Source organism: Pyrgilauda ruficollis, unplaced genomic scaffold (genome assembly GCF_017590135.1).
Source record: "Pyrgilauda ruficollis isolate IOZ18807 unplaced genomic scaffold, ASM1759013v1 scaffold15, whole genome shotgun sequence".
NCBI lineage: Eukaryota > Metazoa > Chordata > Aves > Passeriformes > Passeridae > Pyrgilauda > Pyrgilauda ruficollis.
The window spans coordinates 18274994-18299365 of record NW_024513654.1 but is presented as its reverse complement, the minus strand read 5'-3'; the positions used below and the strand labels follow the sequence as shown (position 1 = coordinate 18299365).

Genomic DNA, 24372 nt, shown 5'->3' with positions numbered 1-24372 from the left:
TCATAGTGATCACAGAAAAATAACAAAAATTTGATTTTTGCCATTTTCTTCCTTATTAATTACCTTTTTTAAAATGTTCAGTACAATCTCTCACCTTCCTGTATCTCTAAGTAATGCCTGAGGTGTTCTGTTCAGTCAAAATATTTTTCTCACTCTTAGTTGATAGAGCAAATCTTAGGCAAATTTGGAAGATATTTTAATCCAGACCAATTCTCAGACATGTGAAAGTTTATCATCATTGTAACAATGTCTGAATTTTACAAAATTGTAAAAATCAGAATGAAACTTCTCTTTCCAAGACAGATTTTATGATCAACAGTCCATCCATATGATTTTTATGATCATAGTCCATCCAGGTGTCTCATGTTTCAGCTTCTTGAAGATTTTGAGGAACTTCTGAAGCAAGGGCATAAGCCCAACCACTTTCATATGACACATCAAATATGACACTTTCACCTGGGCCCAAACTGGTTTAAGCCAGGGTGAACATGTTTGAGTCCTCTCTGTGCAAACCATGCTGTAATTGTGGCTTTGTACTACGGTGATCATATTAGATAGTATTTGATTATAAAAAAAGAGTTAATAAAATCAGTTGAGTGGAGGCCGAGTACAGATGAAATTTGAATGTGGATAGCTGAAAAATAACAACATGGAGACACTTTTAGAAAACCTAATTTTAAATTATCAATATATTACACAAGCAAGTGCAGAAATAACTCCTCCTTCCCCATACCCTGATGACTGTATAAGATAACTCTGGACTCTAGGTGTAACTGAGCTGCAGAACAGTAAAATACACTTTATTGTTTAAAAAACCCTTAAGTCACATAATCGTGAATACATTTCCACTGACTTCAGTCAATTAACTGAATGCACAGGACCTCTTAAGTCTAATAAAATCAGATAAAGAATTCTGCTAGCCAGCTTCCATGAAACGAGGACCTTGCACATTGAAAGGTCATACATTCAGCTGTAAGAGAATATTAGACTGCCAGCTCTCTATCTTACGGCAAATACTGAAGCATCTGCAAAATTCAAGTAGGAAAGCAATTCTTAGTGCATGTACAGCATATAAACTTGAACACAAAATCACTTTCACACAAAATCAAAACAAGCTTTTAAAGTTTTAGAGTCAATATTTCTAGTTATTTAGGACTACTAAAAGCATACATGTGTCCCCCTACTAAAGCCACAGACCGATAATGTGTGGGACAAAATCCTGTAACTCCCAACTGTTAAAAGGCACAAAAGAAATGTCACTAAATAATATACTCTTGTGCACATGCAAATTTTATTAAGGTGATCAAGTCATCTTGGAAGACAAAATACTGGCAGGCAGCATACATTTAAGCTCCACCAAAAACATGTGACCATTAATCTCCTGGAGGATTTCACATAAAGCTGACAATTTTTGCTTCCACCAGCAATGCTTATTTACTAAATCCTAGACTGGACTTCAAGCTATCGTTTTGAAAAGAAAACAACTCATCTGCACAGCAAAGCACCATTTTGTCCTGGTTGTCCAGCAATGACTCTTGATCTTTGCACTGTCAAGTTTATCAGCCCACTAAAATAAATAAATAAATAAACAAATAGATAAATGCCAATCTCCCCAAAGCTCAAGCAGATTCCCAAGAGGCAGGACACAAACCCGCAGAGTGCAGCTCGAAGCCAGAAGCAGCACACACACACACAGACAAAACCACACTTCAGACAAACAAAGCAAATAACATTTGAACATTCTTGCCAAATGAGATGTGTTTGTATACCTCCCTCTCACACATATGCAAAAACCCACACATTACACAGCAAATAATGCTCATAGAACAGAACAAAGACCCTTTGTTATTGTTCCATAAGGTTTTGCAAAATCCCCTTCTTTGTCTAAAACTGAATTAACAGTATTGCTAGAGTCTTAATAATTTAAACATACAAAGCTTGCAAAGACAGACTATGGATTTCTTTTACAGCAAGTGGTAACATTAGAAAATGCAGATATGCTTTGTGAACAAAAGCTCCATTTACAAGCCTCTTTATTCAGCAAATTAAAAAAAGTAGCAAATATTGCAGCCATTCAAACACAGACACTCTGAAAGGACACATTGGAGCTTAAGGCTCATCACATCCAGCTGTGTTTTAACAGAATCTCTTAAGGTTACCTTCCCCCCAAACTGAAGTGCTAAATAACCAATAAAATTAAAAAGCTATCTTAAAGAAAAACAACTCGAAAATTTCCAAAAACCAGCAAGTTGTCTCCCTGTTTTAAACCCCAACACACTTAGAAGAATGTCAGTGTGAATGAAGGAAACATGGTAAAAGAAAATAATGCATCTTCATAATTAGAACTGAACAAGGTATGACACTAAAAGGGATCATTCAGGTAGCACTCTAAGGAGGAACCTCTCCAGCAGCCTCCCTTGACAGAGGCTGCCCTGACACACATTCATCTTGCAGGGCTCAACAGCATCCCTCTGCTGACAAGACATTCTCCTACCTGAAGCTTCATTTTCCAGCATGAATGCACGTGTGTATCCTCAGCGCAGCTTTTCCTGGTCGCATGACTCCTGTTCTTCAGACTAAAGAGACAGAGGGGCTTAAGCAGAGCTGCAGTCTGCCCTACATTTGGTTGCAGATGAATAGAAAGAGTTGGTGCAGTACTTGTCTGGGCTTGTTTAAGTCGCCTAAATATAAATACTAGTGTAGTTTAAACTAGACTAACTACTTCCTCCAGCTGATTACAGTGAAAAGAGCTTGTGATGAATAATGCATGAGAGCTCCTATGAGCTCCATTCCTTGCAGCAGCTGATGTCCACCTCTCCCCACTTCCCCAAAGCAATCCTGAGCAATTTTTGTGCTATGAAGCATAACAATTCTCCAAATGTCCAACGAGCAAGGAGCATGACCCTTCCAGATCCATTTTCTTTCCTCATTAGTCAAATAGAGCTGGTGATTTTCTTTTTTCTTTAATAAAAGTGCACACAGCTACAAGTCAAAGAAGGCATGATAAGCATAGAATCATGTCTCTGGGACAACATAACACTTGTAAATTCAGTTGCTTAGTAATTAGTTTTTCTTAAGGGCTGTGATGCAAGAGAAGCTGTGTAAAGATGAACACTGAAGACAGCAAAAGAATGTGACAGACCAGAAAATAATACTGTACAAAGAAGGTGGAAAAAAATGCTCACTGCAGCTGATGAGTTCAGTTGACTCTTTACAGAAAAAAAAAATTGTTCAGAAAAACTTAGGGGATGGATTAATACAGGGGGATAAGTTCACATGCTTATTCTCTTAGGCAAAAATTTTGCTGTGTCAGTAAAGTTTTTCAAGCCAACTACAAAAATAATTTTTCAGGTATTCCAAAGAGTGAAAAAACAGAAGAGTTTGTTTATTGAGAGTTTTATTTATTAAGAATTTGTTTATTTGCAAGTTTGTTTGTTTGCAATTTATTTGCAAAAAGTTACTGCAATAGGCAAATGTTACTTGTAGATTCAGGTCTATTTCTCAGAATTATTTTGTTTTGATTTTGTTGTTAGATACACATTAAGTTATTTGGCATTTCTGTATCAGTTACCCACTGCAATCCAAGTGACACTGCTGTCCAAACACAACTGACAAGGCTCTCAAAAGCCATTAGCTTCTTGTAAAGGAAATGTGACTTGTCAGTCTTCCAAGCAACAAGAGTTAGGGCGAGAGGAAATGGCCTCAAATTGCACCAGAGGAGGTTTAGACTGGCTCTTTGGAAAAGTTTCTTCACCAAAAGGGTTGTTAAGTGTTGGAACAGGCTGCCCAGGGAAGCGATTGAGTCACCATTCCTGGAGGTATTTAAAAGATGTAGTGCTTGGGGTTGTGTTTTAGGGGTAGACTTGGAAGTGTTAGGTAAATCACTAGACACAATGACACTGAGGTCTTTCCCAGCCTAAATGATTCTATCATTTACAGTGAGACAGTTCATGCAGCTTCCTAAATTCTGAACCATGGCTCTTCAGTTTGGGCATAACTTAATTCTCTAGACAGCTCTGAAATCACTTGTCTCAGGTCACATCAAAACTAAAGAGACAGTTCCTGCTTTCTACCTCCAATTCACACAAAAGATGAGAGAGAAAAGATGAAGATAGCAGAGACTAGAAACAGAAAGGGATATTCAAAATATTAGAGTCATCTGAAGCTCAGTTATGACTGCTTGTTACTTTGGAAGGACGACTCCTTCACCTCTGCTAAAGGTGGTCCTCCTGCATGGATCAAAGCTCATAAACTTATCAAACCTATGTCTCTCTAGATGACATTACCCAGACAGTTACATTTATTGTTGTGCTTTCGCTGTGATACCCTGTGACTTCAGGAACGTGATACACCACAAGGCACAGCCGAGCATTCACCTTTCCATCAACTGCACTTTTTTTACAGACCAACTCCATCTTTTTACTGTCATCAGTTCTCGCCACATCCACTTTTAAAATGAAGTTTTCAGAAGACTGCACCCCATTCAAAACGCAGTTTTACCACAAAGTTACATGGTACAAATCTGGCGGCTAAGATCACTGTGAAAATACTTAATTTCTCATGTTCTCCCTCTTACTCAAGGTCAAGGACAACACCCTGAACTGGACAGACCTTTTGTCTCATCCAACACAGCTGGTCCCATATCCTGTGTACTCAGTAACTCACTGTTTCTCCCTCCCATGCTCACAGAATACTCCTTCTAAAAAAGAAAAACTCCAATGCAAAATCATATCCACATAAGCATTATCAGCTCTTGGCTGATAAAACAAAGACTATGGACACTTCACTTACCAATATCCACAGATAAACAAACCTCAAGGAGACAAAGTATCTTAACATTTAAAAGCTGAGGCCTTAATGTCTTCTTTCAGGCTCCTCCATTATGATTTTGAACGTGGGAACCAAGAAGCTTCCAGAGAATTAGCAGGGCTTCCTATGGTGAGAAAGGGGCTGTGCAGAAATCCAGCCCTGTATGCCAGGTAAGCAATCAGGCAGCATACAACTGATGCAGAATTACGTTATAGAGAGAGCTTCTGTTTTTGCAAAGGAAGCCAAAAGGTCTACATCTTGTTAGCAATCAAACTTCTGCCTTAGCTGAACTTGGGCTGCTGTGGATTCACTACCCAGATGTTTTCTTTCATATCTGGAAGATAGTGCTGAATTCTGAGAATTTTTTTTCAAAGGCTTTAACTCTGAGGCTAATGGACACGAATTGCTGGAGGGGAGGGAGAAAAACATGCTATAAACACGCATTTCTAAGGCTTCTACAAAGGGAAGCCTGTTACCTAAGCTCAGTTAAAAATTCCACATAGCCCTTTGGATATTTACCCTCTTCCTTGTACTTCAGGAGGTTGGGTGAAAGGTTATGAAGGCTGGTTTCTAAATTCAATTGGTGTATTACTATCATTACAAAGAATTGTGCAAAAACAACAAACTGGAAGAGAAGCACAGTGTAATTGCGTTCTGCACCAGTGTTACACCAGTGAACTCTCAGCAGAACTGTGTGCGCACGTGGCCCACGGTACTGCCCCCGTGACACCAGGTGTTATGTGTAAGTTTCCCGGAGAAGCAAACCAGAACATAAACAGACGAGCATGACAGTAATTAAACACATTTTATTATTGCATACCATTTCTTAGACTATTCTCTCCACTGCATATTCAACTTAAGATAGCACGAGAGAATTAAAGCCTATCTGCCTTCAAAAGAGGATGCTTCACAGGGATTTAAAAAAAAAAAGAAAGTGTTTTCCTAAGTTTTTAAAGAATAATGAGCTCAACCAGTTTTTTTAATTCATCCGTTCATTTGACATCATGGGATTTGCACTAAAAAACTGCTTGTCCATTTATAGACACCCACTCCCATACAAAACCTCCAGTTCCTATGTGTCACAGCTACAGGAAAAAAAACCACATTGGAAACAAGAATATTGAAAGTCTAAAGCCATGTGGCAAACAACTCTGAAGTGACTTGAGTTCACGGATTTTTTAAAGGGACGTGTGACATTTGACTACTTAAGAGTTAACATACTCTTGAGTCTTGCATCCCAAAATAAAGCAAGCTGCTGCTTTGTTTTTTTTCTCAAATACTGCAATCTAACCAATGTGTTAAGTCTTATGTTTGTGAAGCTAAAAAGAGCAGTTTAAAAATTAAAGGCATTCAGCCGAACAGCTTTATATTTCATTTAATATGAGCAACATTTTGTAGCATTCTCCTGCATGCCTGAATAATCATGTTGCCAGTGTGAAAAGAAGAGATGCAGGAAAGGCCTCGCCACAGCAAGAACAGTGCTTAGCAAAATCATCTTTCATTCATGTGCACGTATTAGGTGAAACTTGAAATAATGTGTGTAGAGTAAACTCACAGACATATCACTTCACTACATGCTTATGCTAGGGGCCAAGCCGAATCATTTTGGTTAAGTATTTAGCTACTGGCTGGCCAGTTAATTTTACAGTCAAATTTTGTACAGTCTATTTAGTTTCTCCCATTTTTTAAATAACTGCAGCCTCCTGGGGAAATTCTCTACTAGACCATCTGCTCATTTCCTATAAATCCTCCTTTCAGACCTTACACAAATTTCTGAGCTGCCAATCAGAACTTCTTTGATGTCTGGGTGAACAAAACCCCAACTATTCTGAATTAAAACCTGCAGTACAAAGAAATTAGTTATCCCTGATCATCAAAATAACAGCAGCACAGTGGGTCAGTTCTCTGCAGCACACCTCAAGGAGCAGATACACTCTTAGTGGATGAGCACTTATGGTCCTTCCCTGGCCACAGGACAGTCACAAGCCAGGGGTAATTCACCTCATATTTTCAGCTTGCTATTCTCTCTGGAGTTTCTGTGTATCCAAGCACCTGTTTGCTAACATCTCAGTTGGTACAGCTCAGGAACAGCTGATGGATGCTTCCCAGGCCTAAGCTCAAAGGAGGGTTGAGGGAAGGGAGACTCAACTTGAATGGCAAAAAGTGTAATGGGGAAAGATAGCTTAAGGAGATGTTAAATACCAGACAGTGTTTCCTGTCTGTGCATTCACATAATCATGCTTGTGCAAGCACTGCTCTGCTCTTCTCTGGCTTGTGAAACACTGCAGGCTGTGCAGATCCAGTGATACACCAGACATTTTCCAAACAAACAAGGCTGAAAGGAGTTTCAGCTATCAGGAACACTCTGAACAAGCTAATGGACTTTGATCCTGCAGATGTTTCTCCAAGTGCTTGTGAATTTCACAGCAGAAAAAAGTAGCGAAGATTTTATAGCTGTTTTTAATTAGATTACTGACAGTCTCCAAACTGTACCAAGCGTTAACAAATTCTACATAAGCCACTTTTCCAACCCATGCTTCTATGGAAAAGGTAGAAAGACAGCAGTACCTGTTGGTAAGAGCTGACTTTTGTTGATGCCTGTGTCTAACTCAAATATTGCAACAGGCAATTCACAATGCTGCAAAGCAATTAAGAGCTGCTTACCCAAGTAATGTGGGTGTTAATAATGCAACTATAAAACAAGAGTTGGGTATAACAGTAGGACCTAAAGAATTTTTCAAAAAAGTGTTAAAAGACTGAAAAAAAAAAAAAAGTTTAAAAAACTAAAAAAAAAAAAAAAAAAAAAAAAAAACAAAACAGAAAAGACTGACTACAGAAAAAAACCAAAAATCCAAATCCACAAAAACCAATTCAGACTATCAAAAACTGGATGGTTGAACATGAAATGAAAATGGCCAAGCAAGTAAGGGGCGTATAGGGCTCGGTAAGGCTTTCATTTCCCCTCACAGCTACATTTTTGACTCTGTTTTGCTTTTTGGCCTCATAAAACACAATGGAGTTCAGACCAGTGCACTGCACACAAGTTCCCTCCAAAAAAAACCTGCACAGGCAGGAACCATTAAGTCACTTTAATGAACATTTGAGAAATCTAGGAGAAAAAAGTAAAAACCAGAACGCTGCTATGAAGAGGAACTGTAGGAGCTTCCTCAAAAGTCTCTCCAAAAAAATCCCCAAAACTACAACAGAAAACCAAAAACCACCCAAAAAAAAACTCACTCCAAAAAACAACCCATCAGATTCAAAAAATCACAACAGCTAAACCCTACCCAAATATGCAAGAAGAATTCACCAGAAGGAAGACTACATGCACAGGGTCAAGGTTCTGCATTAAGCTACCCCCAAAAATTCTGGTCACAAACCAGAACATCAGATTTTGTTATTTCTGTCCTAATGACTCCACTGAAAACCAGAAAGGCTATAAAAATGGGTTAATCTCATCTGCCTTCCTTCACTCTGCTACCCAGAGACTTGGGTGTGCCTCAGGTTTATTACAGGTAGGCAGAGAGAAGTCAGTGTTAAAAAGGGACTTGAACAATGTACTTCTTGTGTTCCGGCTGGATACCCCTCCATCATTCTTGGGACAGATGGCATGGGAGCACCAGAGCCTGCCACCGAGTTCCTGGTGGGATATGTGTGAGCAGTGAGACCACAGGATACATCTTCTTGAAGTTTCATTCTGCATATGAAACTCTCATACCTGGGCACATTACCCACTCTTGAAATTCTCCCCACTAACTCTTGCTGAAGAAACATCCCTTACAGCAGCTGTGCTCAGGATATGACTGGGAGGAAGTGCTGCCTTATTGCAATCAGGCTCACCCCATCTGTTGGGTGGGGCTTTTTTGCCAGACTGTTGTCTCCTATTAACATTTTCCTGAAGGTCTGTTTTAGCGTGGTAGAACTCCCACCTTTACTATGCCTGATATAGAGGAGTGTTTCCTTCTATTTCTCTTCTCAAATGTTTCCATCTAAAAATGGAACAAATGATACTGATATAAAAACATGTTCCATTTGTGAAGATCTGACTGATGACAGATTTGATGTTGGCCTTCTCAAATTAAGACGTCCCTGCTGTTTCCATAAGATTGGTGCTAAGCCAGGCATCAGTCAATATTTTCAGTAATAACATGGAAATTAATTTTTAAAAAACAGCATAGGAAACTCTCTGCCAGTTATATATACAGGTGACACAAAGCTCAGCAGGCTGATGAGGCTTACAGACACTTCACAGATACAGAGCATGTGAAACTGATTTGGGGAAAAAACCCACAGTACTAAAACTGCCTTTTATTTTCACTGAAGTCACACAGGCTGTGATTGCAAATTATGTGGGTTTCAGCTTACAAAGCAGAAGCACAGTAGAGGATTAGCTGTAGAAAGCTGTAGAGAAGTGACAAGTGAAAATAAGAACCTGAATAGGGTTTGAGGACATGATCAATGCTATTCACCTTTGCATTAGAGCAAGCAGAGTTTTCAGTATTCCCTCTGAACTGCCAAGGTAGCACTGGAGAACTGAGAGAGGACAAAAACTGAAAAGCCACTGAAACCCTACCAGCAAGAGCAGCACAGCATGCTTTCTAATTAATACATTTGCTTTTCTAGTGTCCCAACCTTTACTTTCAAACAGGACGAGAGAGGCCCCAAAAGGATACCTTTCCATCCCTCATTCCCCTGCCCCATTTTCAATGCTAAAGGAAACACCCTATTGGGGTACTGAATTTTTTCTGTAAGTTTTTAGATAAAGCGAATGACCTCACTTGTTTTCAACACACAAGATCAAAAGCAGAATTTAAGAGACTGTTTCAATTACTCAAGAAAGAGTTGCTAGCAACCAGCAGGCAAAGCACTTCTGTGCACTGTGATGGTCACTGGCATGGAAACAAACTACAAACTAAGACAGAAACTTTACCCTTCAAATCAAGGCTGGAAGCTGAAGTGCCACTTCCAAATACCATGAGTTACAGATTCAACGTACAGGGGTAGCTACCTGCAACATAACAGGTAATTCCAAGTCAGATGTGGCCAACCCTATTGGCCTTCAGTGTCACAAACTTCAAAGGAATCATTAAAATAAAACAAGCCACTTTCAATGAAACAGTTTTGGGGGTGGGAGGTGCTACTTTTATATTGACTCTAGCTAGGAATTAGGACAATCAACCCTTTATTACCAGTGTCTAAAAATTACATATGCATCTATATATAGATATATCTATAACACAGACACAGAATCACTAGGTTGGAAGAGACCTTCAAGATCATTGAGTCCAACCCAGGCCTAACACCTCAACCATGGCACCCAGTGCCACATACAGTCTTTTTTAAAATACGTCCAGGGATGGTGACTCCACCACCTCCCTGGGCAGACAATTCCAGTACTTTATCACTCTTTCTCTAAAAACCTTTTTCCTAATATCCAACCTATATTTCCCTTGGCACAGCTTGAGACTGTGTCCTGTCATTCTGTCAGTTGCTGCCTGGACAAAGAGACCAACCCCCCCAACAGCCACCTTTCAGGAAGTTGCAGAGAGTGATAAAATCACCCCTGAGTCTCCTTTTTCCCAGGCTAAACACCCCCAGTTCCCTCAGTCATTCCTCACAGGGTTTGTGTTCCCAGCCCCTCTCCAGCCTCATTTCCCTCCTCTGGACGTGCTCAAGCATCTCAATGTCCTTCCCAAACTGAGGGGCCAGAACTGGACACAGCACTCAAGGTGTGACCTCACCAGTGCTGAGTACAGGGGAAGAATGTATATACAGACATACAGGTGTGTATATCCTGATTTGCATATTAAAAACACACAAAATAGGTGTTTTGTTTAAAACTTTAATCTGTACTCCAACATGCCTGCTCCCCTTCCGCATGAACTTCATCACTGTATAGTGACACAGATTTTTTTGTTTGCTGATTTGGAGCAAATAGTCAAAGTCTTTTTTATTAATCACAGAAGAGAACCAGCTCAGTCCTATTCCCAGCTGTAAGAGAGAAGATACCTTTTCTTAGATTAAGCACAAATCAGCACCGGCAGTACCCAGTGGTCCTAATTTGCTAAGGTTCCCATGAACTACCCTAATGCTTCCTTTGTCACTATTTAACTTAAAATGGCTATGGTTTAAAGTTTACAGGTATGCAGTAGCTGTGCTTCACTTCTCCCAGATATCCCAACCGTGGAGCATGAAAACAGAAACCCCTGTATTTAGGGGTCACTACCACAAATCTGCCTGTGCATGTTTCAGTAACTCCAGTGTCTCTGGAGTACGTGAAGCTTGTTAGCAGCCAAAGAGGACCTCACATTCCAGTATTGCATGCAGAACGAAGTTGCTTAACTGTTGTTAAGTTAACCAGCTTGGAGAAATTAAGATGCAAAAATTAGCAAATGTTTCACTTCATTGCATACAAGGCTGCCTTGCAATCTTGACCCAAATAACGTGCTTTCAGCCACCTGAGTAACAGTGAACTCCAGAATACTGGAGGGAAACCAAGCCCAAACAACTCTTTTGTATTCTCTGGGATCAATCACAACTTTTCACTGTTATTATGAATAAAAACTGAAGGAAGAAAGTATCACACAAGCCACTGTCTGAGGCAAACACATCTTGTTTCAACCTGAACAACCCATTACCCACCTCCTCTTGTATCTACTGCTTGGGAACATTACTAGAAATAGGCAGGCAGATAATTGCCAGGAGAAACTTTACAACTGACATGGGGTTTGTGCATCTAGCCACAGCAGGCTAAAACAGTTCTGATTTTGCAATTTTCCATTCAGCAAAAGTTCTCAATGTGTTACAAGGCTGCTCCTTCACCTCTTTACAGGAAAAATCCAAACCACCAAGATCAGCCTCCTTTAAACTTTTAAAATATCTTTTTTAGGCTCCTCTCTCTAAATTCTAGGAAAAGGATAATCTAATACTTTAAGAATTTGATGCCAAGCCATAATTATCACGAGATATTACATAAAATACACTTAACTAATGAACACAACTACACACTAGAGAGGAACTTGAGAGTTAGAAAAAAAACTGATTGACTTTTTACATAAAAATAGCCATAAATACTTCTACGTCTGTGAGACCTAAAGCAGTGATTTTCCAAGGTGTAAGTACCAAAGAGTAGGAGATACAATTATCCTTCAAGGCAGTGAGGCACACTGGAAATCTGTGACTCCAAATCCAGCTTTGATACAGACCTCAGTAGGTTACACAAAAAAATTGGATGTACACCCCATTTCATTACTTTAAGGTCCCAGAAAAATCAAAGCATAAGATGCAAGCTTATTACTAAAAATGTTCTAATCTTAAAAATACACCAAAAATTGCTTCCACACTTATAGAATCTGAGTGTATGAGTATCTGTGCTAAACATACCTACTTCCAGTTACCCTGACAGATGCACAACATGTGTGCAAAGCAGTTGGCGACACAGCCCCAGATTCCTGCCTCCAGGAACACCAGAAATGCTGCAACCTTAAAGAACATGGTGGAAACACGCAGTGCTCACTTAGCACAGAGGTGAAGTCAAGTGCTGCATACTCAAGGACAACCCTCTCCCTGACACTAACAGCCACCTGTAGTCCAGGTGCACAAGGAATCAAGTGTGGTCTACATTCAAGCAAATGAAAAAATTATAAACGGGCCACTTTGACTCATTTTCATCAACATCAAAGTAGTGCCTATTTACAGGAAGGGAGGACTGGGATTTAAGTAAATGTAGAACTTGACAAATAGGTGAATTCTGCTCCTTCCTTTGTTTTTGGAATTCAATTCTTGACTCCTAAAAAATGAAATTCTGAATTTCAACCACTGATCTCAAAGAATACATGCATGGGCTTGCTCAGTAATAAAAGTATGCTTTGACTTGTGGCTGTTATGCAAAAATCTCCAGAAGAAAATTCCTAAAACAGGAGCTATGTTTTCTGCCAGAGAGAAACATATTTAGTAGCAGATGAGAGACCATCACTCCTGGGACCAAGAGAAGCGAAATGAATCCCAAAGGTGGATTTTGTTTCTAGTTGTGAGGACTATTGACTCAGAAGGTTGTACGCCTAACAGCTTAGATTTCAGCAAAGTGGGAGGAGCAACTTCTGAAGAACAACTTCCCCTGGCCCTGTCAAGAATTATTCATACGTGGCATAAAGACCAAGTAGAATCAGCTAAGTTCAAGGTACAAATCTAAGCCCATATATAATTTTGCTGAAGTTTTAACCATAAATCACTGGGGTGCAGGGTTTAAGGGGAATCAGCAGCTTAAAACTAGACACAGTTTTAAAACTCACTGAGGTTCAAGTGCATTAAGGGTACTACACCACGCCTCTCTGGCAGAATTGTTAGTCCTCCTCCTTCTGTCCAAAACAACCCAAAACAGACCACCCTAAAAAACAACCCCAACACCAAACCCAACCTACTTTATTTTACCAGGCAAAGAAACACATCTGTCTGAAAGATCAAATCAACGAAGTCATTCATTATGCATCCATGCATGAGGCAAAGCATCCTACAGAAGGAAAAACCATCTGTACTTCTAGGGTGTCTCATTTACAGAAATTACATTTAATGAACAAAGAACTTTAAAAATCAGTTTGCAGGAATCTGACAGCCTCACTTGAGAGAAACAGGATAGCCAATGGATGATGGCAATCACTGCACACTACAATCAAGTCTCGACTAATGTCTTTGTGGAGCTGTGGTGATTTCATCAACACAGGTATTTATATGCACATATACATCACTGTGGGATCATGACTGACACACACATCTCAACAGAAGGCAAACAAACAAGCATGCTTCTGCCAGGGAAGAAAAAAAACCCATAAAACTCCAAAGTCACAAGCTCACTTCCAGGGTTCCCTTTATGGAAAGTTGTTGCACATTAACAAACACCAGAAATATTAACTGACCTGCAAAACACCACCTAAGCATACATGACTATCAGCACTCTGGAATACAATATTTTCTGAAGAATGATTTAAGTGGCTTACTTAAATAGCTTACTTAAGGGAGCTGCTAATAAAAGCCAGACAGATTTTCTTAATATCGGAGAGGTGGTTTAAAATTCAGGTTCATGCAACTGCTTGAGATCATAATCATTAAGTTTCTGGTCTTGAGACATCAAAGTAAGGAGTTCACATGCAATAAGCAAAGTCAAAACAGAGATTGTAAACAAACAAGTGATTATAAGTGAACCGCAAAATCTGAAACTGCTGAAGCCTCTTCTTTAAAGAATCACTATCTAAAACTCTGCTGCTGTATCTACTGCTGTTAGTTTTCATAATGTTTACTGAATTTTTAAAAGAAAAAAATGCTCAAAATCCTTTCAGAAACCACTTCCCACACTTTTCCTTTTGTAATTCATCCCCACTCAGCAGCCATCTGCTCCTTTCCTCACACACACATGCTGTACACACTCCAAAACAAACACAATGCAGAATCAAACAGCGTGATCTGACTTTTTTGTTAGGACTGCTCAAGCAGGAGCAGCTCCCTCCCATCCCATCCCCTCCCTCCCACTTCCTGTCTCCTCTCTTCCCCCTTCACTGGGGCTTGTCGGGAAGCAGCAAGTGCTGCCTTCCAAGAGTAGGGCTTGAGAGGACCAGCTTCTCATCCTGCACTCAAGCACAGTAAGAGCAGAAGAAATTCAGGAAAGTCACAACATTTTGCACATTCACCATGACTGAGAGCGAGCAACACTCACCACCAGGACGAAGACACCTCTGCTCTCCACATTCCCCATGCCCACCATGTTCAGCAGCAGAACAGGGCGCTTGGCCATCAGCACAAACGTCTGCAAATTGGGGCTCTAGCAAAGCAGACATCTCAAAGGACCTAGTGACAAAGGCTTCCAGCTGCTCAGCTTTTATCCATACACCTCAAGTCCTTTACAAGGCTAGTCAGCAGGGCCAGCCCTCTTTCACAGATGAGAGTCAGGATAGCACAAGAGCCCAAAGGATTTGCCCAATGCCATCTAGCAGGTTGGTAGAACAAAAACAAACCCCAGATTACAGACCTTGCTTAATTCAAGCCTGACTTCACTCTGTGTGCTTCTTGACAGTTTTTCAGGTACCACACCAAAGGCAAGGTAAGTCATGCTCTTGCCAGGAACACATGGGACAGTAGAAGCAAGCCCTTAAGCTGGCAAGGCACAGGAAGAGTGGAAAATGTAACTTTTTCTGAGAAATGATTTATGATCTATCGAAAAACACAGTAAAAAACAACATTTGAATTGTCAGGAAAGGTGTTCACAATTCCCATCCACTCTGAGCCTATGCCTGCAAGAAGTACAGCAGGAAAAGTACATTCTGCTTCTCACAGAAGAGATAAAGAATACTCAGACAAAAATCCTTCCATAGTTAGCCAGTTTTGATACAAAGCAAACTTCAGAAAGGAAAAATATCAGACCCCATGTTAATGTATGACATAGCTACACATAAACACACAAATCACAGTACAAAAAAAATAAGGGGTAAAATTCACAAAGGATTTAAAGTCTGGCTGCTTAATGAATGATTTAGTTTAATGGGCAAGCAAAACCAAACACAGCCACACAGAGCCTTACAAAGCCTGCGTATCTGGACCAAATTCAGCCACTCAGAGACTACATTCACAGCTCAAAGTCCAAAAAGTGAATGGAGAAAGTCACAGAGTGCTTCTGTACCTTAAAAAGCCCTCAAAGTGTCACTCTAGATTCAACAACATAAAGCACACACTTTTACCTTGAGAATACTGATCTATGACTATAAACTCTTGCAAATGCATCAATTGCCTTTTTTCCCCTAAGTCCTGCTTTTCCAGTAAGACATGGCTTATTTGAATCAATAGGCCATGGTGCCTTTCCTGTTACAGGATGCAGGAGATCATTACGAAGGCAGAAGAACTTTATGAAGATGCCTTACAATATGCTTCTCTCACCACAATTTCACCCAGACAAATTAGGCACTCAGTATGTTCCAGATGACAGCTTTGAGAAGTACCTGGAGATGTCAGGGACAATCACAGCCATCTCTGCTGAGCATGAAGCAGCCAGTGCTACACAGCACTTAGAAAGCAAGAGTAGTGAACAGAAGGGAGTTTCAGCTGATCAACTGGAATCGTCAAGTTTAAATCTGACTAGCACATTGATCTGCATTTGTGATAAATGCTATGTGATCTTTGATAACAGCTTGGTATTGAGTCACAGGTTGAGGCTATTGAGAAGCAACAGTACTGTGCCCAAAAATGACTTGCACCAACATCTCACGATCTCTCATTCCACCACTGATCCCACCCATCCTTGATCTGCTTATGAGATCTGCAGAGATCACAGCACCAGAGGCCATGGCTGGCGAACATTTTTAGAAGAGCGGTGAAAAGCTATTGCTGAGGGAGCTTCACTCACTGCAGTAACACTAACAAACTGTAGCAGACATCAGTCTGCTTCAGTGAGGAAGGCAGAAAGCCCTATAAAAGACAATGATATAACAAACACAGAACTCCACCTCAATCACATGCCAGCATTGTTTCCTTGTTTCCCATGAAATCCTGAGAGCTGTTTGCTTTTGCATGCACTAGGAAACACTGCTGCCAGCACCCTGCCCACCAAACAGGGGAAGGGGGTTCTAGCTTCCACACACAATGGAGCGACTCTCCCTTAAATCAGGTAAGCATGAAGCTATTCCTAGTGAAGGGTAAGTAAGAAGCTAATGATGGTTATTAATAGCCCTTAAAGCTATCAGTTCATCGGAATTAAATGCAAGAGTAATAATCCCTTTATGAACTTCCTCATTTTACTGGGGATATGGACAAAGTTTCACAAAATACTGCTGCTAACCTCACATTTCAACCATTTTAAATGTTGAAATTACATTAACCTGAATCTATCAGGCTCCTATGTATATATATCACTGAGGACATAGACCAGAAAAGGTAGGCAAAAGCCTTTCCTCCTAACACTTCTTCAAATTCAGTAGGATTTTTGCCACAGTCTTCCACAGGTGTTGAATCTACATTTTAATCTGCCATGAAGCATGCCTAGGTATTATACATCATCACTCAGTATGACAAACTGGATTGTGATGATAAAGGCGGTAAGGATTTCTTGCTGTTCTTCATTTAGTCACAAAACAATAGTCCAGAAAATTTCCTCTTGTAGCAAGAAAAACTAGAATAAAACCAAGCTTTAACCTGAAATACAAGAGCTACATCTTGACCAGAAGCATAGAAGAGAAGAAAGAGTAAGAAATCTGTACTGTTCAGATTGAGAATTCTTCCTCTGCAGCTCTATGAGATATGTGGATAACTAACCGCACCCATAATCACAAAAGATAGCAGAATATAAAGCATGTTCTGGGAAATAGGAAAGACACTGATTTTTCACAGACTGGTGGAAGTTCTCTCTCTAGGCACCTTGGCCCTTAATTTTCTGCTGCTGTGCTTCTTGAGCCTTTCCTCCAAAGGACTTCTAACAATGCAGGATGTAAGTACCAACATACCAAAGGTCTGGCTTGAAATAGCAAAAATGAAAGCAAGACAAAATTTCATCTGCTAGATGACACTCTACCTTTATTCACCGTGGCTTCAGCCACAGCTTGTTAATAAACAGGGGAGATATGTACATTAAGTTCACGCCTGGAAATACACTTGGTCTAAGAAGCCTGGTCCTACATAGCAAACCTACACATTTATCTGTGAAATAGTACTATTGGTTTTGATTGTGGTTTGATTTTGTTCACATTGTCAAGTAGCTTTGTACAACTCAAAATATTTTAAGACCACAGTGTACCCATTTGTTTGAGTAGCTTACTGTTCCTGCACAGAAAATATAAGAAATTTCCTATTCTTACTATATAATAAAATGTAAGAATATCATGGTACTTGAATCAAACTGTGAAATGTTACAGATTTTTCTCAGAAACTATTGTATGTTTTTGCAGACATAAGAACTGTGTCTAGAGCAACTACAGCATAAGGAAATAACTGTGACCTATGCTGTCTAATGGGAACTTATGCAACTGAAATACACAAGTACTGAAGTTACACTGACTTTGTACTGGAACACCTTCTTAGTTTTACCTAGTATCAATCTCTTGTACAGTAGACGTTACCTAGGGCACAACTACCTGCAACTGCCCAGCAGATTTGCCCAATACAGGATCATGTTCAGCTGCATCGCCGCTCTTTATATTGGAGTTACTATCTCAAGAGAAGACAGGCATTTTGAAATTAAAATCTGATTTAAAATATGGCAAGGATAATCTTGAAATTCTTTTTCTCTTGCATATCATCTCCCCTTTACTATATTCTTTAAATATGAGCAAAACTCAGTCTTGCCCAGTGGGTCTTGACTGCATCCAAGAGTTAACAGGGACTCTCACTAGAAAGTATCCTTGACCATCCTAACTGATGCAATATGAAAATTTAACTGGATCTGTCAAAGCCAGCACATTAACAAACTGATTGCCCTCCAGCTCACTGTAAGATCCAGCATTAAAGGTTAACACCAGAAGCACGAGTGAGGAAGGGAATACAAGACCCAGGATCGTGCACAGGAGCAGCCACAGTGTCAGTTCCAGCTGTAGTTTTGGCAGAATGCAGGACACCTGGGGATGAATAAATATGCTGATGGAGACAGGAAGGACAAGACTTGGGAAACACAAAGTGTTTCCAAGTTAACCTAATCTATTGCTTGCATGGTCCCACTTCCTCTTCAACACTGCACATATTTAAACTGTTCTGTTTCTAATGTGCCAAGGCTTGAAAATATAACAGCAGCCCAGCAAGGGGAACAATAATCAACATTTCAACTAGTTATCATGACAGAAACACAGGGGATATTTGTTAACACCAGTCACTGTTGTTGGAAATTAAAAACATGTTTAGAAGAGGAATTGAGACTCTCACTGGAACCTATTGTGTGGTTAGAGGCTCAAGCTGCTCTGATCTGCCTCCTAATCTCCACTGCCCCAGAGCAGAGTAAATTCACAGCACTGCCCGGCATTTGACAAAGGAACTGTTTCGCTCAGCACATACAGTTACTATATGGGAGAGCACCAAAGGGAGCAAACAGCAGAGCCCTCTTACCCAGGGAGCTGCTCAGACAGTAACTGTATGTGACAGGGGAAGTGACAGATTCCAGCAGACTCCTGAGACAATGTGTTTTGTGGATTTAGAGCATCTCCTCTGTGATGGTAACTTCTTGCCTAGTTCTGGCAACTGAAAGCAGCAGTGTGCCAGCCTAATTAATTACTGGTTTAAGAATCAGAATGGCTAGAATCCATTTTAAGATGTTACTGAGGAAAAGACTCAAACCAGCCAATATCAGGACAGTTTATTTCTCCTGGTGACTTTGAGAGGTGCAATCTAGACAGCTGTCAGGTGAGATGGGTCATCAGGGCAAATTACCACAACACATCAGAAATTACTCTTTTACCCTACTCAAAGTTAGTGTTGGTGAATCTCTTTCTGTAACATGACAGTGTCTTTCTAGTCCCTTATACATAAGCTACACCCTTTCTATAATCAGCACCACTCTAGGTCTCCTCAAGAGTTAACCACTGCTGAGCAGTCCACAAAGCAAGCCCTGCAGCTGTGCCATAATGTGAATTGACGTCATTTTGTTAAAGCTACAAAACCACAAAGATGTTTCTGTGGAACTGACAGATAATATAAGATCAATACAGTACAGTGTACACTGAAGCATGATGCACATTAAAGTTTTTGGGCTGGATCAGACACAGCCCAGATAAATAAGGTTGGCATGTGAAGACTAGACATAATCTAGTCTTCACATGCTATTACAAACTGTTAAGTGGTGTATTGATTGGATTTTACTGGACTCATAATCAGTAGATACCACAGATACTTTTGCATTAGCACCAACAGCAAGACCTCAGATTGATTTCACTCACACACACACTCCCAAATTAAGAATGCAAATCATAGTGCATAAACCAGTAGAGCATGTATACATATGGGTGTATACAGTCTTCCTTGTGATATTCTAGTCACTTTGAAATACAGCACAGCTACTACATGCTACCAAGAGCAAAGAAAAACAGGATGCATGGCTACATATAGGAGTTCACATTTAATATAATTTTTCTTTAAATACACCTGTAACAGCTTCTACAATAATTGCATTAGAACCATCATCCAAATCCCTATCTGCCTTGAATTCTTATGCAAAATAGAGGGCTGTAACTTGAATTTTGCAGAAGTTACTCAACAACAATTTCTAGAATTTTGCAGCCAGCTGCTTTAAAATAGCAAACACAAAAATAAGAAGATAATTTGGTAGCATTTGTCCTCACTAAAAGCAGCAGTAATGCAAGGAATTTGGGCTTTGGAATAGAATCAGGTCTGATTTGGTAACCCCTATCATTTTAGACTTAGATAGCTTCTAGTGAAAATCAAGCATATCTGACAGTACCTGTTCTTCTTTTTCTTTGGTCTTGCTCCTGGAGACTCTGGAAGAGGTAACATCCTGAGCTGGAATGACAGAGATTTGATGCAGTGGCATGTTCATCACACCGCCTTGTTTGGTCCTATCATTTACAGGAAGGAGGCTTGAACGCAGTGCTCATTCTGTGCCATTGTAAGGCCTTGCAACTAAAAAATAAAAATATTAGATGATGTTAAAGTAGCTTGAAATATGGTAATTTCTAAACCAAAGCTATGCCATCCACTGGACCAAGACATATGTCTTATTTTCTCTGGATTCTGGTGCCCTTGCTGGGTGAGAAGAGACACAAAAAGTCTAAAGAATTTTAACTAGACAGGTCAGAGCGCAATTAACGCAAAATGAACAAATAAATTCTCAACCAGTTCTGAAAGCATTCTAAGAGCAGAGCTAGAGGGCAGGGATCATGCTTGAGTTTGCTTGGATAGGGAGAAGGAGGAAGTGCAGCTCTCCAAGCTGAGCGTGCTACCTGGAGCTGCAAGGAACAAAGATCATAAGTTTTCTGAACTGCCAACCCCCGATACTGGATCAAATTGCCTCAGGAGTCATCCTAAAAAAACCTGAATGATGCAGCTTTGGCTAAAAACAGAAAACAGCCCGCATCTGGCTCTTGTCATTCATATAAACCTGTACCATATAAACCTGTACCAGCTGAAAGATATATCACATGAGCTGTTCCTTTCCTAAGACTATTAGAGATTAATATAATCAAAATCCCTCACTAGGGATTGTGAATTCACTGGATGGACTACACACACTTTATCCTTCTTCTACTAATGTAACAGGGAAGCATTACACATAGGAAAGATAGACATAGACATAAATTAGCCAAAATTGGCAATGCTAATCTGAAAGGCAGGCATAATTAACCATAGCTTTTATTAGATTAGTGAAGTTACAATAAATAAAAAGCTTTTTGAAACATGTAATATCATGGCGTGTTTATTTGAAATGTAATTTGCCATAAATGAGACACAATCAATTGTGTTTAAAGAACAGATTAGAAAGGCATTAACACAGCAGGGACTATATTAAACAGGGCAACTGAATGATGCACTGTTCTGTTTCCATAACATACCAACTTTTTGTTTGTCTGGTTCTGAATATGAAAAAGCAGAAAACAGAGACTAGATAAATGCCCTCTGTATTATGTTTAATAATCTGGAAGTAGTATCGCTTAGCACTTAGTGCATACCCTTAATTTATACTGCATACATTTTTAATTTAACATTTAATTGGAAGTTTTAAAGATAGAACCAGACCATTCAGCATATTTTGTGTAATCAAAAACCTAAAAAGCCTGGCTTATTTCCACTAGACTACACAGGAATACTGCAGTTGTGAAAATGAAAACAGGATCAACTATTTTGACTAAACAATCGAAAAAGGGTTTTGATTAAACAATAGAAAAAAAAAATTAAGTTCCGAGGCAATTTATATGGACAATGACAGTTCACTATCCTCTTTCCACTGAGGGGGAAAGAATTATCAAAGGTTGTAGAGAAAATCATGAGCAAAACCAAAAATGTAAGCAAGGCCTGCTTGCATCCCAATCACACACTCCATCTGCTGCATGATGCTGTTTGCCCGTTCGAGCACTCAGCCAAGTTCATGAGCTTTACTGACACGTGGGCAGGATTTGTATTACTCCCATAGAGGCCAAGACAGCATCATAAAGCACGCATGAGAGCTTTAAAGGCAACGCCTCCGTAACTTTCAGGCATCACTTACTTTAAAAGTAAAATATATCAGTGTGCATAAACTAGCAACAAGGACACTTCCGTACTGGAGGACAAATGCAAACATGAGATTTACCAGCATTACTGAATCCCAGCACAAAGAGAAAACAGAGAACCTCCTCAGATCCTCCCCACACCTGCTTAGTTACATCCTCTAAAAGAGCCAAGCCAGAGGGAATATAAACATGAGCCGAGATGGGATTATCAAACCACAATAAACAAGGCGGGTAGGGAAGGTATTTTCCCAAGAAAACAGTGAAAGCAAATGCAGAGAACACTGAGCTTCAATGAAAATATGCCAGGTAATATGTTTTGTACTATTGCCTGTGATAACGGAGCAAAAGTGAAGGAGTTCTGCTCTGTGTCTCCCCTCAAAAAGGGTTATGGGCTTGCAGGCAAGGACAAGTTATGACTATATAGAGAACACGGAAAATTATTGGAAAACACAGTTAACCCTCTCTGATGATGGCAAACAAGTCAAACCAGTATTTTTGCAGGTATTTCAAGGACAGCATGTGTTAGAATTCTTTGAAAGAGCTCAAACAGCAGATATAATCCAACTGTGTACTCAAAGATGATGTGAAACAGCCCTCCTCTGGTAAAGAAGCCTGGCAGACACTCTAATAAAGCCTGCCTTTGTTCAAGGGTAGCTTAGAGAAAGCTGTAAACTAAACCCAGATGCCACCCTGTCGCATCCCCAGTCTGCTGGGTCCCTAATAATGCACACAACTCAAATTCTGTCTGTATCAACCTAAAGCACTTTAACTCCACAGGGCTAATTAAAGGATAAAGTTACGTGAATGAACAGACCATCTGCAGTACTGAGTACAAACAGACAAGCATGCCAGAAAAGCAATGCCACTCAAACCCAACACAAAGCAAGCTATGACAAGTTCCACAGGATATCTCACAGGTAAATTAATTCCACGTCCTACCTGATTCAAAGGTGAAGAGTTGGGCACTTGTAAAGTAGGATCCAAACTTGAAGCACATGAAATTGGGGGCCTGCCAAAAAGGAAGAAGTGCCAAGGCAGTGAGACTGCTCCTTGATAGCCCCTTCTGTTCAGGATTCCAGTTAGATGCTTAGGCCATACCTCACACAAAATGTGAATTCCTCATTACTATAGCACCTCCATCCAACGGCAGAGTACACTCACTCAGGAGGGGGCAGGTATGGGCTCAGCTTCCTCCTTCACTGTGTTTTACTTGGTTCATAACTTCCTGCAAAGCTGCCTGGGGCACATGAGAATGCCAAGGCAGAGGACAGCTTGAAGCTCAGCTGTTACTCTTATCTATAGCCACACTGGTTCCTAAAAGATAGACTCCAGCCATACTCCCATTGCAGAGAGTCTTCAAAACAAATGCCATTTCAAAAGACAAAAGTAAAAATCCTGGCTGCAGAGACCCAAGATAATCTTAGTTCAGTGAAGCTAAGATTTCACCCACTCAGGTAGTCCAGTTTTGCTTTCTGCAGGATAGGCAAAACAGTAACTAAAAACGCCTGCAGACACCTGGAACCACACCACCTAGGTCCTCATTACATTGCTGGAACCACAAAGCTACAGCAAAACCAGCCAGATTCAGAGAACACAGGACAGAGTCTCTCAAGGTTGCTGAGAGGTACAAAAGGAAGGAAAAGCATCCACATGACTTGGGCCTGGTGGCTGGGGCATTCCCTTGAACAGTACATCTGACAGAAGCAGAAAATTACGTTCTTCTGGGTTATCTGCAGGAAGTACTTGGTGTTAAGGAAACCTTCCAGTCTGACCATTCACGTGACTCTGGCAGTGGCACTTCCAACACCAGAGACTTTTCACTGCTGGGACTGAAGCCTCTTCAAAGCAGGAGGCTCCTAAGAGCCCATGAGACCCTTGCTTGACTCCCTGCACACCCCACTCACACAGTCAGACCAGGTTTCCCTACAGGTTTGTCCCCAGGTTTTCCCATGGCAGCATCTCAGATATCTTGTTCCACAAAACCATTTATTCACAGTGCAGTAACACAAACAGCCTGAGCTGGTGCCTCCAAGGAGTACCCCAACAAAGGGCCCCCTGGGCTTTTAAAAATGCCATCCCGCAGTCTATCTGCACACAAATCTCACTCTTCGTCCTGAGTCCCCTGCTCCTGCTGTGTCTCCCAGTGTCCATTCACCTACCTCACTGGCACCATTCATCTTCATGCCCTTTGATGTCCAAGAGGTTGGAAATTCATGGCCTCTTGTCTCTGGCCCCCACCCAGAGCTCAATCTGCATCTTGTGAACTGAACTACCTGCACCAGATGTATCCCTCAGCAAAGAGAAGGGACAAAAACAGGAAACTTCAGAATAACAGACGTAGGTGGAAACCACTTGGAATTCCTGCTTTAATCATCCACCCTGT

At 40.4% G+C, this 24372-nt stretch overlaps 1 protein-coding gene across 3 annotated transcripts in view; it reads right to left on the bottom strand.

Moving 5' to 3' along the window:
* MARCHF8 (membrane associated ring-CH-type finger 8) overlaps positions 1-24372 on the bottom strand; it is an 84780-nt gene that overhangs the window by 42733 nt on the left and 17675 nt on the right. For all 3 annotated transcript variants that reach the window (XM_041461075.1, XM_041461073.1, XM_041461074.1), the window contains exon 2: positions 20225-20403. In XM_041461075.1, coding sequence (XP_041317009.1) covers positions 20225-20320 — 96 coding nt within the window. In that variant the 5' untranslated portion in view covers positions 20321-20403. The remainder of the gene's footprint in view (positions 1-20224; positions 20404-24372) is intronic.